General features: G+C 37.6%; 1 protein-coding gene and 2 gene segments (V, D, J or C); all 3 read right to left on the minus strand.

Annotated features, from left to right (window-relative positions):
• Positions 1 to 2227: 2227 nt before the first annotated feature.
• LOC118802798 lies at positions 2228 to 2704 on the minus strand. The segment is given in 2 exon segments: positions 2228 to 2553; positions 2637 to 2704. Coding segments are annotated over 2 exon segments (369 nt in total).
• A 4042-nt stretch (positions 2705 to 6746) lies between these two features.
• Positions 6747 to 10353, minus strand: LOC118802799. The gene is made up of 3 exons (XM_036563241.1): positions 10174 to 10353; positions 9761 to 10090; positions 6747 to 7063 (listed from the first exon to the last, which is right to left on the minus strand). The coding sequence occupies exons 1-3, from the start codon at positions 10340 to 10342 to the stop codon at positions 6747 to 6749; spliced, it is 816 nt and encodes a 271-aa protein (XP_036419134.1). The 5' UTR covers positions 10343 to 10353.
• A 3571-nt stretch (positions 10354 to 13924) lies between these two features.
• Positions 13925 to 17879, minus strand: LOC118802800. The segment is given in 3 exon segments: positions 13925 to 14153; positions 17380 to 17728; positions 17812 to 17879. Coding segments are annotated over 3 exon segments (621 nt in total).
• Positions 17880 to 18887: the final 1008 nt, after the last annotated feature.

Consider the following 18887-nt stretch of genomic DNA (forward strand, 5'->3'; position numbering starts at 1 on the left):
GACACATTTGGAGGAAAAATGTCTTTATGGTAAAAGATATCAGCTTTGGAAGATTTTTGGGTAACACTACTTAAACCCTGTTGTCGATATAATAATAGCAGATGTCATACGCTTTCATGAGTTATCATGTCAGATTACAACTGGTAATATAACAGTGTCATGTTACCATCACTGCTATCTGTTATATGACAGAGACCATAGCATTTGATATTGCGACAGCTTGGATCACATGCAAATTATTGCTGTGTTCTCTGATTAGCCATCATTATATCAAACATTATAATATACTGTATGTCATGATGGTTAACAGTAATGCTTACATGACCTTTTTTATATTACTAGATACGATATGTCATGACAACTCATGAAAGAAAATATGACAGCTGCTATGACGTGTGTGGCATAGCTACTTCATGTCTATGATGTTATGTAAAAACACCAGAACACAATAATAAGGAGGTGTGTCCACATACTTTTGGCCATATAGTGCAGAAATTGATGTTTTATGATGTGTTTATTTGCTGTTATTTATCCTGCTGTATCCAAAGTTATTCTAAAGCATAGATCATGACTGAACAAGCCGAATCAAACATTTGTTCATACAGTGGGCCTGTTCAATGTAAAAGATTTTTTTTATGAAATGTGACAGCCTTACATATCTATTACATGTAGCCCACTGTTTTAAGTGTACACATTTGCTCAAAGCCAATCAGCTAATAGTCTCTGAAGATTAATATTGCTTGATGTTCATGAACCCATCAGAGTTGTTTAGTCATGAAAGTCTAAAAGAAGCATTTTGCTGATTGGACAGTGTTGAATGTGTGGGAGTAAAGTGTAAATAGAGAAACCATTTCACAAGTTTGCTGTATAAACTGTGTTGTCTCTACTATCAGTCTCTTAACAACAGGACACAGCTGCTCCAAGCATGAGGTAAAAAATAACAGGAAGGGTTCTTGATGTCAGATGGATGGCATTATTGTTTGCAACCATTCATTTTGCTAGTTTAAAGGCTGTAGTGCAACTTTTTCTCTGTCAGAAATGAATCAGATCATATTTTGAGGCAAAAACCGACAAACAAGTAAACAGCAAACTAAGTAATTTATGCCTTATTGACATGCTGGTGATGGTAATGGAAAAAAAAAAATGAGTTCCCACATTTCTAGACACCCAATTTAACCCCTGTGTGTAAGAGATTAATGGGTTACTACTCTAAGATAAAGGTTCATAAATGGTTCCAAGAGCGGACGTTCAATAAAACCTGGTAGTATATAATCTTCTTTGAGATTCTTTAAAAAAAAATTATTCACACTTGCACGTCCAGTTGAGAAAAAAAAATCCATCCACTGAAAGGTTATTTAGGGAGTCTCAAGTGGTTCTTCTGTTGCATATTTTTTAATTTTTTCTGTTGCAATTGCACTGTTTTTAAGAGTGTGGAGACCCATTATTTTTAATAATATTCAGTTGTAAACATTAATAAAGAAGAAGAATTTAATAATGAGAAACAGAAATAAATCAAAAATTCCATTCTGTTTGGGACGGTCACAAGACATTTCATAACACTTCTATATAACATTGACACAACATGCCATAAACTGTTATGAGCTCTCATGACGGACTTTGTTCAGTAATATAAACATATTATTTTATCATTACCGATAATTGCAATGATATGTCATAATATTGGTTGTGATGACAGCTTTTTTAAACTATTAATTATATTTAAACATTAAAAGTAAGTTTAAGTCATTTAAGGTGGGATAATGACAAAAGTGGGTGGCCCTAGAGCTGGTACAATCATAGTGTGGCCACAGTCTAGAAAGCCTTGGCCAGTTCCTTCAATCTCAAGGCAGTGTTTGAAGATCCATACAGTTCTGTGCAAAAGTCCACTTCACAATGAAGAGGAAAGTCAGGAGTTTCCAAAACTAGAGTTAAAATAATTTAATAAAGCTATAGAGAAGCTTGGTAGACCACCGAAACTGTCCTCATCAGATAAACGGTATTAAAAGTTTCTTCTTTGAAAGGAAAATGTTTGAGGTTTAGGTGTAATTTTCTTTTATATATATGTTGAGTGGAAATAAATGAAGAGAGGTTTCTGCCTTTTACACAGTGCAGTAGAAAATAAACTGCAAGGCTGAACATTAGGAATGATCAGATGTTTTTTGTTAGAGGATTTGATGTTGTAACATGTGGTTTAACAGTTTTTGAACAGCCATCTGGCTTTTCTGTGTCAGTGTGAGTCTCGAGCACAGTAATACACAGCTGTGTCTTCAGCTTGCAGATTCTGTCCTTGTAGGGTTACTGTGTTTCTGGTTGTGTCTCGAGAGACACTGAACTTGCTTTTCAGTGAATCTTTAGCATATATGCTTCCTTCATAATATATGCCATTGATCCATTCCAGAGCTTTTCCTGCAGGTTGGCGGATCCAGCCTGTTCCATAATGGCTGCTGCTGTCAGTGATAGAAGCTCCAGATACTGTACAGGTGATGGTTAAAGGCTCTGCTGGTTTGATGAGCACTGAGTCTGGCTGGATGAGCTCAGTAGCACAGAACACATCTGTGAAAAGAGAGAAGAAAAGGTTTGTATATTTGCAGTAATAAATCAGATGAAGTCAAATCCAGCTTCAGTTGGACACTCACACGAGGCAGCAGCCAGCAGCAGCAGTGGAGCTGAAGAGAACATGTTTGTGCTGCATTTAGAGTGATGGAAGCTGCTGTAGAGGGAGATGCTGCTGATATTATGAGAGCAGATGGGGATTTGCATATGAATAAAAAGGGGTTGAATGTCAGGAGTGGAGATGGTTCTCATGTGGGCTGAGTTAGATAACAGAATGTGTCGTTCATAAAATGGCTGAATAATTTGAGTCGTTTCTCTGAATCTCTGTAGAGCTCTAATGTTGAATGATCTGATACAAGAAGACACATACAGTGACATTTGTTACACGTTACAAAGTTTTATCATACAGTAAGCCATGTTGTATGATTATGAATGTGGTAGTGTTCAACATTCATGACAGCTGAAAAAACAATCAACTGTCTATTTATATATAATATCAACAGTATCAAATTCAAAACTTCAGGGCAGCAACACTGAAAAGCAGACAGACAAACGATGAATAATCTGAACCTAAAATGTATGTTAAACATGATAAACTCAACACTGTTCATAATCAGAATAACAGGGTATTATCATTATATATGTAATTTTCAGATATGCACAGCCTGCCCCCTACGGGCTGAAATGGAGACTCTACCTGGTGTTGGAGATTTTGAAGCAGAATCAGAGCTGGTGTAGAGGATGTTTAATGTTTGTAAATACAAAAGTTCTCAGTATTATCAGATTCAGTGTCAGACACTTCTGATGGAGTCAAGGGATTAAAAAGGTGTAAGAAAAATGTTAGATTTAATGATTTTGATGTATTAATCAAATAAGTATAATAGAGAAAAATACAAAAAATAAATCTACAACACTGTGCAGCAAAGTCAGACTCTATTTAATTTCTTGTCAGAATTGCCTTCAAGTACAATATATACATTTTTCATGAGTTTCTACATTAAATGTTTGAGCATGAAAAGCCTTTCTGAAGTTTTTAAAGAACCACAGTAGAATGTAAAAATATTCTACCAAGGAAACATTTTTACTGGAACCACAAACTCAAACCAAAAATGATAGCCTTTTTTTTTATTTTTTATTTATTTATTTTTTTTTAAGAGAGCATAGAATTGTGGATAATATCAAAATAAATATTTTACTGTGCAAACATCAGAGACTATCCTTCATTTATGAAATTTCTATTTTTTTTTCAGTAGATATTTCTGAGGAGAGCAAACAGGAAAATAATAATAATAATAATAATAATAATAATAATAATAATAATAATAAACAAAACAGGAATTTCCAAAACCAAAAAATGTATTGGTTCTGCCACAGTGTGGAAGCTTCTAGCTCTGGAAGAGCTGAACACGGTGTCAGACCCAGTTGGTGTATTTCTAGGGGCATGCTGTCAGGCCGAGGGCTCCGCAGCATTTCATGGCTGAAGCCACCAGTCCTGGAGGAGCTGAATACACAACACCGTTAGCATCGATGATTCAGTGGACAATGAAGAAAGAGGAAGGTGGCCGAGAGGAGTGCAGCCGCTGCTGTCTTCACCCCCTGTAGCGCGGAATTAATGCCCTGTTAATTAATTCCACTGCACCCAGGAGGAGGATGTGGAGCTCTCTTGGGCAAATGGATGGCACACAGGTGCACCACCAAGGCACTTTGTGTCAGCTGGGACAGCCACTGGATGCGTGATGAGATGCGGTACTGCGTGTTTGAGGATCTGGTGCCTGGGAGGTACCTGTTGGTGGTAAGGAAGGTGGTGGTGGTGGGCACGTGCAGGAAGCGGTCTGCTTCAGGGATGTCAACTTGGTCTAGATGCTGCTGCCTTTGTGGCAGCAGTTCTATTGATTGAGCTGCCATTCAAATGTGGAGCTGTACATGCATTGCTGTGACCAGGCACACTGATGGAGAGGATGCCCATGGAGCTGGTGTTCGGCTGTCCACCATCAGGAAGACAGAGCCCCAGAGCGGGGTACATTTGAGGAGCTGCTGGGCCAAAGACAAAGCCCATTAAGAGGACCGTAGGCACCTTCTGCCGTGGATACACTTCGGCACAAGGGAGGTGGACAGGCCGGGACTCTGCGAGCACAAGAGACGTTTTTTGGGCTGTGAGGGTTGCTAGGACGGCTGACAGGGACTGTGTGGTGCCTGCCACGGGCCGCTCTACGGTGGAGAGTTTAGGGAACGTTTGCCCATACACACAATGTTGTCCTGGTCTTCTGTGCTCATGCTACAGCATTAAAAGAATGTGGATTATGCGAAGCCGAAAACTCAAGCAACTGATCTTTGGAGGTCTGAAAAAAATATCCCTGCAGAAGTGCTGGCACAGTGAAGTTAAATGTATGGTGTTTGTTTTGTGTGTGTTTGTGTTTTTTTTTTGTTTTTTTTTCCCCAAATGTTGAATGAATTACTTCTACTTAAGTATACGTTCTAAAAGTTTAAGGAACCTCAACCTAAAGGCTTTATACCAGTTAAATATTTTCTTAGAACTGTACATTCAAACCAGAAACTATTAGAACATTTTATCTTTAAGAATGTACAGAATGGTGGATTATTTTCTTCTGAAGGAAAAAAAAAAAAACTGGGTACATATATTAACTAATCTCAATTTACAAAAATCTTTACTAAACCAAAAAGACTTAAGTCTCATGTAAGTGTGAAAATGCTGAAGTGAAAGTGTTTGTTTCCTTCATCCTGACACACTGGAGGGGTTTTGTAAAGCTCTGTAAACTCTTGTGTCAGTGTGGATCTCGAGCACAGAAATACAGTCTTCATTCTTCACGCTGCTCATCTGCAGATACAGCTGGTCTTTGCTGTTGCCTCTGGAGATGGTGAACCTTCCTTGGACAGACTGAGAGTCTTTGTCTGTCATATCTGATTAATGCCAACCATTCAAAGCTTTTTTCCAGCAGCCTGTCTGACGTTTAGACCAGATGTTGTACAGGTCAGCATATGAGATCTTCCAGGTGTAATGACCACTGCTTCAGACTGGGTCAGCGTTTGACTCCAACATTCTTAAAAAAAATATATAAATAAATAAATAACCAATTACTACTTCCAAATGTAGAATAAAAACTTTTTTTGTAGAAAATCAGCCCATCAGGATCTTACTTCTAGAGAGACAGTAAAATAAAACTCTTCTTCACTTCCATTCTCCAGGTAGCAGAGTGATGACCATCAAGCAGACTATCATAAAGACTGAGTGATGACTGAGAATATAAAGCTTGTAAAGGGCAATGAGTTTGCATAATTCATTGCAACTTAAAAGAGCTTTAATTCTGACTTTCTAAATAGCTCCACCCCCTTCTTTTCCACTGTATTCTTACTTACTTTAACTAATACATGTAATAAGGGATCATTCATTTTCTGCATTCGCTTAGGTCATCTGAGAGCAACAGTTTATAATGTTGATTGTCAAACGGAACAAAACACAGCTGTGTCTTCAGACAGCAGGTGTTGTTGGATGTAGCTGACGAAACTGTTCACTTCAGTTTCTTAAGTCAGTATGTCCTCTGCAGTGTCCACTCTGCGAGACCATATAGTGTCCCATTCCTCATTTTGGTGCTCAAAGTGTGCTCCCAGTGCTCCCAGTGCACCCTCTATGTTCTCTCAGTGCAGTTTGTCAAGTATTGCATCAATGCAGATCAACAGCCACCTCAAATTCCTTGTGATACAGGCTTAATTTGTTTTTTGAGCTGCATTATGCTTATCTGTATTGTAGCGTTTTATACAGCACTCTTTAAATGACATAATAGAAGCAATATTGCCCTCTACAGTTTCTGTAGTGAATGTCAATCTGTCAGAATGACAACATTCCATGAGAATTAAAGCGCTTTTATATGCGTTTCTGTATAAACAATTACCAATAAGTAATTGACTTGGTTACCTCTGTATGTAGATCAGCAACTACAAACAGAACTGAAAGTATTTTTGTTGAGCTCAAATAAGAGCTAAATAATTTCCTAACATTCCTCACTAATTCCATCAGTCTTTAGAAAGCTTCACAATGAACAGCCTAATTTTCACCTAAATGAAAAGAGAAGCCAGTCTATCTATAGTGTCTGTGCAGCTTTACTGAATAATATAATGCTCTTTAGTTGAATCCCGTAGTTGAGTGAGGTTTTTGTACAGCACTGTAGTGTCTTGTATCAGTGTGTCTCTCGTGCACAGTAATAAACAGCAGTGTCTTCTGTCTTCAGGCTGCTCATGTGCAGATACACCTGCTTCTTACTGTTTTCTCTGGAGATGGTGAATCTTCCTTTAACAGACTGAGAGTAATACTTATCGCTGCCACTTGGAGCTGAAATACGCGAGATCCATTCAAGCCATTTTCCGGGAGCCTGTCTAATCCAGGATATGTCTGCATTGCTAACATCAATTCCAGAGAAGGTGCAGGTGAGAGTGTGAGATCCTCCAGGTTTAATGAGCGCTGGCTCTGACTCAGTCAGTGTCTGACATCTACAACCTGTCAAATAAATGCTCAGTTAATCAGTTCAGTTCAAACACTGACACACAATCTCACACAAACACACAAATGACATGAATAAAGATTCTCAGATGAGCTACTCACTGATTACAGTCATTAATGTGAATAGAAAGTGGTGAATGGTTCTTGGTTTCATGGCTGCTGAAAAGTCAAATCAAAGTGAGATTAATGTAGTTAGAATCTGTGTTTTTATATAGGGAAAATCTCATTTGCATGTCCCGCCCTCTGAAGGGTTCATCAGCAGAAAGATTCAGGGGGACATTCTAGCACTGGAGAATCTAAATGATGCTGCCATGTAAAGTTTTAGTACAGGATTACAGAAATCAGACTGATATCCTGCATCCTGCATCCTGCATTACCAGTGTTTTGTAGTAAATATAAACCAATAAATGATCACAACACTGTACTGAAAAGTAATGATACTGCTGGAATGAATGACAATGAGATAATTTAGGAGTCTGTGAAAAGCTGTATATCTGACTTTATTCACATTCACACTAGAAACACTATCAAGATGTGTAGATGAAGAATCAGTGCATCATCCTATCATTTTTTTTTCCATTTTTATTTTGAGCAATTTTTAAATGAATAATTACTTCACTGATAGATCATCAGTCCTACAGTACCTTCAGATGCAGACTTTATGGACGATCTGTATATGATCTGAATGCTAAAACCTGAACACTCTCCATAATCAGAATTACAGAACAGTCATTTGTAATGAATGGACAGGCTGCCCCCTGCAGGCTGAAACACAGTCCTTCAGCTCTGCCTGACATTGCTTGTGTTTGATTTGTACAGACACAGTGTAGAAGATATTAAATGCTAACACAGTCAGTGGGTTACAAACGAAGTGATACAGCAATTATGAGATTTATTCTTTTGTATTATATAAATAATAAAAATAACAGAGATTAGTACAAACAACTGACTTATAGCATTGTGCAAAAGTTAGAGAGCCCTTTGATTTATTCATTCTCCATTCAAAATGTCCTACAAGAGCAGGTGATTTCATTTTCAGGAGATTCTAAATCAGACATTTTGGTGTGAAGAGCCTCTGTAAAGGTTAAGGAAACTCAGTAGAATGTAAAACTTTTTTTTAAAGAACCTCACATTCAAAACATTTTGTTTTTAAGTGTTTACAGGTTGATGGACTGTATCAGAAATAATTAAATAAGTTTGGAAAACTCAGACCACCCTTCATGTATTAAATTTGAAGTGGAAATGGCCTTTTCATACAAGCTATTCATTTTTCAGAAAGTGTTTATGAAGAGCTTATATGATGCACAATAATGTACATAAAAATATAACTTCAGTACTAAAGTTACTGAATAAAAAGGGGCTGAATGTCAGGAATGGAGAGTTCTCATGTGGGCTGTACTAGAGGACATATTTATTCAACTGCAGACTGGCTGATTGTATGTAATTTACAGTAACTCTGCAAACCAAATGTGATTAACTAGTATGACATTGATTTCACAGCATTTTATCATACAGTAAATTATGTTGCATGGTTTTAGTTATTTATTTATATATTTATTTTTCAGAATCTCAAGTTTCAAGTTTTCAGAATTTGAGTGCGGCATCTTTGATACAGAGAGCAAAAAAGAAAATGTGAATGCTTTGAACCTGAGCTCAATGATTGTCATGATAATCTGAACGTTTTTCACACTCTGAATATTACGACCTTCTCTTGCAAGTTGTTTGCAGAAAGGTTGACACCCTAGATGTTAAAACAGGGGGACTACCTGCATTTTGACGCATATTTACAGGATATTCTGCCATTCGACTTTTTTTAAAAAATAGTTATAATAGTTACAAATAAATTCCTTCAAAGTGGTTTAATCTTAAATGGTCCATTCATGACAAACTTACAGAGTCAGAATTGTTCACAGTGGTGTGTGACTGTAATTCTCTCACTGTCTGCATTTCAGAGGTGATGGAAGTGGGAATATTTACAGACTGTAATGGTCTGTGTTTCTCACACCAAAGCTGCAGTGGGCCACATTCCACAATGGTGGTGTGGGTTCAGTGAGGGTTAGCCAACACAGGGTCTGTCTAGGTTTTGTGTGTGTCAGCTCAAGTCCACACTGCCCACAGACAGCCTTCAGTGGAACAGTGGGAGCATATTTCTTGGTTTATTGTTCTTAGACAATGACAAACATAAAATGCAATAAAATAAATACACACAAATTATATAAAGTAAAATTAATAATAGCAATAAACAGTTCTTCCAAGTTCATTTAGAGAATGCTGCCAAACATGGACAGCTGAAGGACAAGTACGTTCAGTCATATCAATCAACATTTGAATTTAAAATGTTTTATTATAGTGTTTAAACAAGAGGAGGTTCAGTGGCTCAGTGGTCCATGTGAGCAGTTAACTGTCCATTCACTGTTAATGGAATTTCATGACTTGGCTCGTTAATACAGAAAAGAGTTACTGTAAGTCAGTCATAGTTGTGTATATATTACATCTTTTGAGTGCTTTTGAATGCAGCTCAACCAATCAGATTTTAGGACCAGAAATATCTGTTTTATAAAAAAAAAAATACTTATTTTACAGATACAGAAAATCTTTGTTTGCATTATCATTATGCCTGTTAATACTTTGTCCTCTTTTCGAAATAAATCTCTGGTGTGAGTGAGTTTTTGTATGTCTCAGCTGGTCTCTTACAGCACTGTGATGGACGTTGAGCACAGTAATACACAGCTGTGTCTTCAGCTTGCAGATTCTGTCCTTGTAGGGTTACTGTGTTTCTGGTTGTGTCTCGAGAGACACTAAACTTGCTTCTCAGTGAAACTTGAGCAGCTATGCTACCGTCATAATAAATGTCGTTGATCCATTCCAAAGTTTTTCCTGCAGGTTGGCGGATCCAGGCTGTTCCAACATTGCTGCTGCGGTCAGTGATAGAAGCTCCAGATACTGTACAGGTGATGGTTAAAGGCTCTGCTGGTTTGATGAGCACTGAGTCTGGCTGGATGAGCTCAGTAGCACAGAACACACCTGTGAAAAGAGAGAAGAAAAGGTTTGTATATTTGCAGTAATAAATCAGATGAAGTCAAATCCAGCTTCAGTTGGACACTCACACGAGGCAGCAGCCAGCAGCAGCAGTGGAGCTGAAGAGAACATGTTTGTGCTGCATTTAGAGTGATGGAAGCTGCTGTAGAGGGAGATGCTGCTGATATTATGAGAGCAAATGGAGATTTGCATATGAACGAAAAGGGGCTGAATGTCAGGAATGGAGCTGGTTCTCATGTGGGCTGTGCTAGATAACAGAACGTGTTGAGTTTTATTCAAAAGAGGACATGATAACGATTTTAAATCATGTAACTGAAACACTGTAGAGCTCTAATGTTGACTGATCATTTATTATTCATGATAAGATGCATGTAATTAGACATTTGCTTGAAATTAATTAACATTAAAACGTGTTTTTGTGTGCAGAACTAGTTTATATGGTTATGAATATTATTGTCTTTAACTATTTTCAGAACATTAGGTTCAAAGTTGTTTGCCTTTTTCATAATCATACAACATTTTGGTGAATGTTTAAGTAAATTCCAGCAGTTGTGAAAAATTTCTGCATTAAATCATTTAAAAATAAACATCCAGAAAGTGATTTAACAGCTGTTTGATGGGAAATTTTCCATTCTTCAGAAAGTTTCCCAACATCTGAAGAGTTAATGTCTCTAAAAGCTCCCTCACACAAGGTTATTAAACAAAATGTTCCAAACATATTACATGAGGACTGAGATGTGTAATGATAAAGTTGCCAAGGTTTTAGGCTATAATGAACTTTTTAAATGCATGCAGACGTACATGCATCCAAAGATTCACTCCAAAATTCTCAGCTGTTCCTTCTAAGAATGTTATAAAGGAGTATTAGAAAAGTCATACCACAGAGCACTGTGGAGATACTTAATATTTGCAAAACAATGTGCCACCACAGGGATATTGCCAAGGAAAAGCTGATGACAAGACAAGAGGAGATTTTATCAGAGAGGTTACAATGACATTAAAAAAGCTGGAGGAGTCGCTGCTCACTCCGGGCAAAAACTTGAAGATGACTGAAGTCTCCCATACAATACTTGTGTCAGGGCTTTGTGGAATAGCAGAAAAATAGAAGCCATTATTTACCAAAAATATCACACAAGCCCATCTAAAGTTTGCAAAATACACATTGTCACCCAAATCCATCTTATGAAACAAAGGTTGATGTTTCTGGCCTGCATTCCACATGATATATATTTGACACAACAATGAAGCTTATCAATTAAATATATCCATACCTGCTGTGAAGCATGACTGTGGGAGCATCATGTTTTGTGTAGGCTTCACTTCAGCAGGAGATCAAAGGAGGTGGGATTATGACCAGGTCCAAATATAAACCATCATTTCATCCAAGGAAAGGTTTCAAAAAATGAAGATCAGTGTCTTAGAAAAGCCCTTTCAGAGAGCAGAGCTTAATCCCCTAGAAAACTAGATCTACATCAGACTTTATATAGTAGATCACCTGATAATTTGAAGGAGCCTGAACTTTTTCACATGGAATAGCGGAATGAAATAGCAAAGTACAGGTGTGTTGACTTGATAAGGACTTATTACTTAAAGACTCACTGCTGTAATACATGAAAAAGGTACATCAGTAATGTAGCTTATATTTACAGATATTATGCACATTTTCTTGCTTTGTTGCTTCCAGACACACAGATGCATACATACAAGCACACACACACATCAGATAGTCAAGCTACTGACACTTCAATGCTTCTTTATATGCTGAGCTCTCAGTTCTGGTCTGATCTGTGATTCATGCTGTACTTATGAATTGCAAACATTTGAAAAAAGATCTGTGTAAAAATCTCAGCAACCTGCATCCTGTTTTTGTACAGCACTGTAGTGTCTTGTATCAGTGTGTCTCTTTGTTAATAAATAACTGATTACAGTCATTAATGTGAATAGAATGTGGTAAATGATTCTTGGTTTTTTGGCTGTTGTTGACAAGTCAAAGTAAAGTGAGGATAATAGTTAGAGTCTGTGTTTATAAAGTAAAAGTCTCATTTGCATGTCCCACCCTCTAAAGTGTTCATCAGCAGAAAGATTTAGGGGGACATCCTAGCACTGGAGAATCTAAATGGTGTTGCCTTGTAAGCTTTTACTACAGCACTATAGAAATCAAACTGAGACCAGGTTGTTCTGAAGGTCCTGCATCGCCAGTGTATTGTAGTAAATATAAACCAATAAATAATCAGAACACTGAAAAACTGTACTGAAAATGAGTTTCTCTAGGAGTCTTTGTAAAGCTGTACATCTGAATTGATTCACATTCAAATTACAAAATCTTTGAGAAGGCAAAGATGCAGAATCAGTGCAACATCCTGTCATTTATTTATTCATTTTTGTTTTGAGTAATTAAACAAAAAAAAATTCCTCCAGTGACAGACCATCAGTCCTACAGTGTCTTCAGATGCAGACTTTTGGATGATATGAATATGAACTGAATGTCTGTCATAATAAACTGAACACTCTCCATTATCAGAATTAGAGAACATACATCATCTAAACCGCTTATCCTTCTGGGTCGCGGTGGGGTGCTGGAGCCTATCCCAGCTGTCATCAGGCAGAAGGCAGGATCCACCCTGGACAGGTCGCCAGTCCATCACAGGGCAGACAGACAGACAGACATACACAATCACACACACATTCACACCTAGGGGCAATTCAGCATGTCCAATCAGCCTGACTGCATGTTTTTGGACTGTGGGAGGAAACCGGAGTACCCGGAGGAAACCCATGCAGACACGGGGAGAACAGGCAAACTCCACACAGAAAGGACCCTGGTCGCCCAGCCGGGAATCGAACCCAGGACCTTCTTGCTGTGAGGCGCCAGCGCTACTCACTGCGCCACCGTGCCGCCCGAATTAGAGAACAGTCATTTGTAATGAATGCACAGGCTGCCCCCTGGAGGCTGAAACACAGTCCTTCAGTCCTGCCTGACATTGCTTGTGTTTTTTATGTGATTCTACAGACACAGTGTAGAAGATATTAAATGAAACCAACCACAATCAGTGGGTTACAAAAGATGTGATATAACAATTATACGATTTATTTGTTGTATTATTTAAATGATACAAATGATAGAGATTATTAAAGACAACTGACATTTATAGCATTGTGCAAAAGTCAAAGACCCCTTCCATTTATTTAACCTCTATTCAAAATGCCCTATAAGAACAGGTGATTCATTTTCAGGAGATTTTAAATGAGACGTCTGAATGTGAAGAGCCTTTGTAAAGGTTAAGACTCAGCAGAAGGTAAAAGGCTCTACACTGTTCAAGTTTTAAGAACCACACATTCAAAACATTTTGTTTGTAAGTGTTTGCAGATTGATGGATTGTATAAGAAATAATTAAATTGAGACCACCCTTTATTTATTAATATTGAAGTTGAAATGGCCGTTAAGTACAAGTTATTCATTTCTCAGAAGGTATATCTGAAGATATCAGACAGGAGATAATCCACTTGCAGTGAGGTGGTAAGCATACAGAATAAGTTTGTAAGGTTTGAAGAACTGTAGGTTAATACAAAGGCTCTTAGACCTGTACATTAACACGAGAACCATTTAGGAATCTTTACTTGTAAGGGTGTACAGAATGGTGGATTATATTTCTGAATAATACATTTATTAAATATATCAAAGTTTACATTATTCCTCAGTAAACTCTTTTCTTGGCTGATTCCACTGTAATAGTGAAAATGCAGAAGTGAAAGTGTTTCTATCTCCTTCATCCAGAAACTCACTGGAGGGGTTTTTGTACAGCTCTGTAAACTCTTGTGTCAGTGTGGTTGTCGTACACAGTAATACACAGCAGTGTCTTCATTCTTCACGCTGCTCATCTGCAGATACAGCTGGTCTTTGCTGTTGTCTCTAGAAATGGTGAACCTTCCTTGGACAGACTGAGAGTAAGTCTTGGACTGACTGTTGTCTGAAATTATTGCAACCCATTCTAAGCCTTTTCCAGCAGCCTGTCTGATCCAGCCCATCGAGTAGTTATCAAAGTCCAGTCTAGATGGTGTACAGGTCAGTGTATGAGATCCACCAGGTGTAATGACCACTGCTTCAGACTGGATCAGCGTTTGACTCCAACATTCTGAAGGAAAACAAACCAATGAATAAAATATTATAATATTTAATGCAGAATGAAAACATTCAGTAGAAAATCAGCCCATCAGGATCTTACTTGTAGTGAGAGACAGTAAAATAAAACTCCAGAAGATCTTCACTTCCATCCTCCAGGTAGCAGAGTGATGACCATCAAGCAGAATATCATAAAGACTGAGTGATGACTGAGAATATAAAGCTTATAAAGGACAGTGACTCTGCAAAAGGATTTTCATTCTGAGTTCTTCCTCTAAATAGCCCCGCCCACTTCTTTGCATTCATTTCCACTGTACTGTTACACATTACTTTAACTACTAAGTATGATAATGAAATAATAGTGAATTATACACAATACATAAACACACACTGAGTAATGGATTCTGCATTGATTTCTGTGCATCTGCATTTTTCTCTGAACATGTAGCCTCAGCAAACTGCTGTTTATGAGGAATGTGAAAGTGATTATTCGTGCTGTTTACTCAAACATACTGGGTTGAATGAACCTACATTTCTAATATATGATATTTGAAATAAGCAGTGATGTCTCGTCTGATGCTCTCGTACCAGCACCAAACAAACATCACCATCTCAGTGTCACTACTGTGGTGAGATCCAGCACCCAAATACTATCTGGTCAGTGGTGATTATGTAGTGGTCAGTTTCCAGTGATGAGTGGAATCGAGGTTGCTGATAAACTGTGTAGCCACAGATGAGCTACGGTCTGTATTTGCTAATAATTACAGCTTCCATTTTTTTCAGGAAACTCTCTTTCAGGTGTTCAAAGAAATCTGCAGGGATGGTTTCCAAAGTTCAGTCTTAGAAGTTGGTTGTATTTTTGGCTTTTCGAATTCTAGCCTGATGCTGCTATGAGTGGTGTTAGAACAGCATTAGAGTAATGGCCACACATGGCCGTAATAACACTAACAAACACATAAATTAGGATAAAGTTTCATTCATCTACCACATTAAAGTCACCTGTGCTAATTTAATCAGTTTTCTTTGTGTTTTTTTAATTAAGCTGAAATTTCCCCAGTTTTAAGTTTCAAGTCACGAGTCATGTCTCCACCTCTGGTAGATTAAAAAAACTTAGGGACCACTTAAGAGGCCAGTTTCTTGGATCTTGTACACAGAAAACAGAAAAAAACAAACAAATAAAAAAATCTGAGTGATAACATAAATGACTATATTAAATTCTAAGCAAATAAAATAATAATAATAATTAAAAATTGGGTAGGTCTGCGTGTGCTTCCAAATTTGTTGATGCTGATAGTAATATTGTCATCCTGACATCAAAACAAAGAGAAGACAAAAAAGTCATAGCTATTCCCTTATTGGCAGTGCAATAACAGCAGTCACTCACAGCATGATCCATTAGGAATGATTTAGGTCACATTACCGTTCAATGCAGTAATATGGGTATGTTATCTTCTGGTGGGACATGATCACAGGTAAGGATTAAAAAAGAAATTTTATGACAGGTAAAGGAAGAAAAAGAGCAATAAAACTTTTTCCCCATGGTAAAATCTCTGTAAAGCATAGCAAATAAGCCTGGAATGGCCCTGTAATTGTCATGAACACCACTCAGGAGATTTTGCTCACTGACCAGTGATTGGCCCTGCACTGACAGCTCTAAGTCAGCACTAACAAAGTGAGAGTTTTATGTGGGTTTGTCCTGCTGCTAAACTCAGTGAGCCACATTCTGGAATGGTGGGTTTCTGTGGGTTTTCTAGGTTCCTGAAGTGGACCACATTCTGGAATGACAGAGTGGGTCCAGCGCAGGCTAGCACAATCAGGCCCTGTGTGCATTTTATTTGGGCTAGCCCACACTGCCCACAGTTAGCCCTCAGTGGGGGAATATTTGCTGGCTTATTGCTTATAGACACTGGTGACAGCAGATGGGCTGTGCTAGATAATAGAACACTGGATGATGTTTTATAAGCCATTTTACTGAAACTCTGTAAAGCTCTAATGTCGAATGTTCTTTTGTTTATAATTAAAAAAGCAGTGTGAAGTAAACATCTTCATTGTGCTGTGAATGTTGCATAAATATTAATATTGGTGTGAATTTCATCTGTGTTTTTTGGCTACTATGAAAATGAGTATTTTTATGAATTCTTTTTATTTACAAATAGAAATGTAGCATCTAATAAATATTAAGAAATCATGAACATTTGTTCTAAATTTACATTTTCATGTCATTTGCAGATTTGCACATGCTGCACATCTAGAGGCTGCATGCAAAACTGCATATGACTATTTTACATACCTGCACTATTAATGGTGGTGTAACATGTTTGCACAGTATTTAACAGACAAGTTATGGAAATCTATGTTGAGTCTTTAAAGAACTGTTCAGCTTCTTTACTGGCTGCAGACACTTCATTGTACAAAAGTAAAATCTCTCTGAAAACCACTCAACACAAAATTTAAATAATGAGAATTCTTTTTAAAGAAAAACTTTCAGTTTAAAGGAAAGAAAAAAAAAATAACTGAAGTGCTACAAACAGTAAATACAGCCTTCAAAAGAAACAGTTGGCTAATCTGTAGTTTACTTAGCACATATGCTAGCTAGCACAATAACAAGTCCAGCTGAAGTTTTAGTACATTTTTAAAAGAGTGTGATCCTTAAATTATTTACACTTGATTAGTCGGCAACTTCAGCTATAAAAGCTGTTGCGCTAGCTAGCATGCTTGCTCTCCAAACTTCATGTTAGCTGACTTTTTCAAGTAGTTTTGCTTCTTTCTTTTAAACACAGCATTCACTGCCTGTAGGGCTTCATTATGACAATCAGACTGAATGTATGTTTTCCTAAAGCTTGTTATTTGAAGCTGTATTGAACCTAATGCCTCTTTTTTCTCCAGGCATGGATGGACTTGTCTATGAGCCATTAAACATTCATGAATCTTAAAAAAAAATCAGTTTGGCTTCTTTACAGCTTGACGTACTTCAGGCGGTGGCAAAATTTGCATTGCTGCTTTGTTGCAAAACATGGAACTCATGCAGTTCATGCTTAGAGATCAATTACAAATGGCCTCTTTTTTGTACAGATACTGTTTGTTTCTCTGAGCTCTATCTTGAGGCTTTGTTGTTTGCATGAATGAAAGCTGTGGTGTGAGTGAGTTTTTGTACGTCTCAGCTGGTCTCTTACAGCACTGTGATGCTTGTCGAGCACAGTAATACACAGCTGTGTCTTCAGCTTGCAGATTCTGTCCTTGTAGGGTTACTGTGTTTCTGGTTGTGTCTCGAGAGACACTAAACTTGCTTTTCAGTGAATCTTTAGCAGCTATGTTTCCATTATAATAAATGGTGTTGATCCATTCTAGAGTTTTTCCTGCAGGTTGGCGGATCCAGGCTGTTCCATAATGGCTGCTGCTGTCAGTGATAGAAGCTCCAGATACTGTACAGGTGATGGTTAAAGGCTCTGCTGGTTTGATGAGCACTGAGTCTGGCTGGATGAGCTCAGTAGCACAGAACACATCTGTGAAAAGAGAGAAGAAAAGGTTTGTATATTTGCAGTAATAAAGCAGATGAAGTCAAATCCAGCTTCAGTTGGACACTCACACGAGGCAGCAGCCAGCAGCAGCAGTGGAGCTGAAGAGAACATGTTTGTGCTGCATTTAGAGTGATGGAAGCTGCTGTAGAGGGAGATGCTGCTGATATTATGAGAGCAGATGGAGATTTACATATGGATGAAAAGGGGCTGAATGACAGGAGTGGAGCTGGTTCTCATGTGGGCTGTGCTAGATAACAGAACATGCTGAGTTTTATTGAAAATCATGATCCAGAAGTCGTTTTAGAGAAACCCTGAACGTTGCTTATATTGAGCAATTTTTTTGATTCAGAACACTTTAGAAAGTTTCATCATACAGTGCAGTATGTTGTAGATTTATGATTTATGTACTATGTTTGTGATTTTTGGCTGTCATACATACTCAACACTCACATTAATTATTAATTAATTCACAGAATATGAAGTTTCACCTTTACAAAATTTCAGCGCAGCATCTTTGAAACATTTAAACAGACAGAAATTCTGAATTTTCTAAACCTGAACTGAATGTTTAACATGATAAACTGAACATTTTTACAGTAGATGTGCACCGGCCGCCCCCTACAGGCCTCAATATACTCTACCTGCATTGCGGTGCATATATAAAAGAGAATTCCACCAGTTTTTGAAAATGTCTGCATTAATTTATTAATATATAAACAGAGTCATCCAGAGTGGTTTGGTGTGAAATGCTCTGTTCTTGAGAAACTTACTGAGTCAGGATTGTTCACAGTGGTGGTGACAGGAACCAGACGTCTGAAGAGTTTAATGCCTGTAAAAGCTCCCTTACTGTGAGTTATTAAACAAAGTTGTTGTAAAGATGTTTCATGATTCATTGTTTTATGATAGTTTTGAGATACATGTTTGGCCTAAACTTCATTTTTTAAAAGGTGCATTGTTTAGAGGTACATGCAGGTTGTTGTAAGACAAAATAGTCCCCTAAAAAAATGAATAATAAATCATGTTCAAATGTTTCCAGTGCGGTGATGATCTTGGATGAGTTTTATTTTTTAAATTTTTTATTTTTATTCGGCGTTTGATATGATGAACAAACTTCTCACAGTTATACCCATAATTATTGTTAAAA

Source organism: Colossoma macropomum, unplaced genomic scaffold (assembly GCF_904425465.1).
Source record: "Colossoma macropomum unplaced genomic scaffold, Colossoma_macropomum, whole genome shotgun sequence".
NCBI lineage: Eukaryota > Metazoa > Chordata > Actinopteri > Characiformes > Serrasalmidae > Colossoma > Colossoma macropomum.

Bases quoted from the DNA above. Each gene is read 5' to 3' on its own strand.
- LOC118802799 (XM_036563241.1), bottom strand. From the start codon at position 10,342: ATGAGAACCAGCTCCATTCCTGACATTCAGCCCCTTTTCGTTCATATG. The intron at 10,091-10,173 runs GTGAGTGTCCAA...CTCTTTTCACAG, and splicing joins GCTGCTGGCTGCTGCCTCGT to GTGTGTTCTGTGCTACTGAG. The intron at 7,064-9,760 runs GTAAGAGACCAG...TTTATTTGACAG, and splicing joins TCAACGTCCATCACAGTGCT to GTTGTAGATGTCAGACACTG.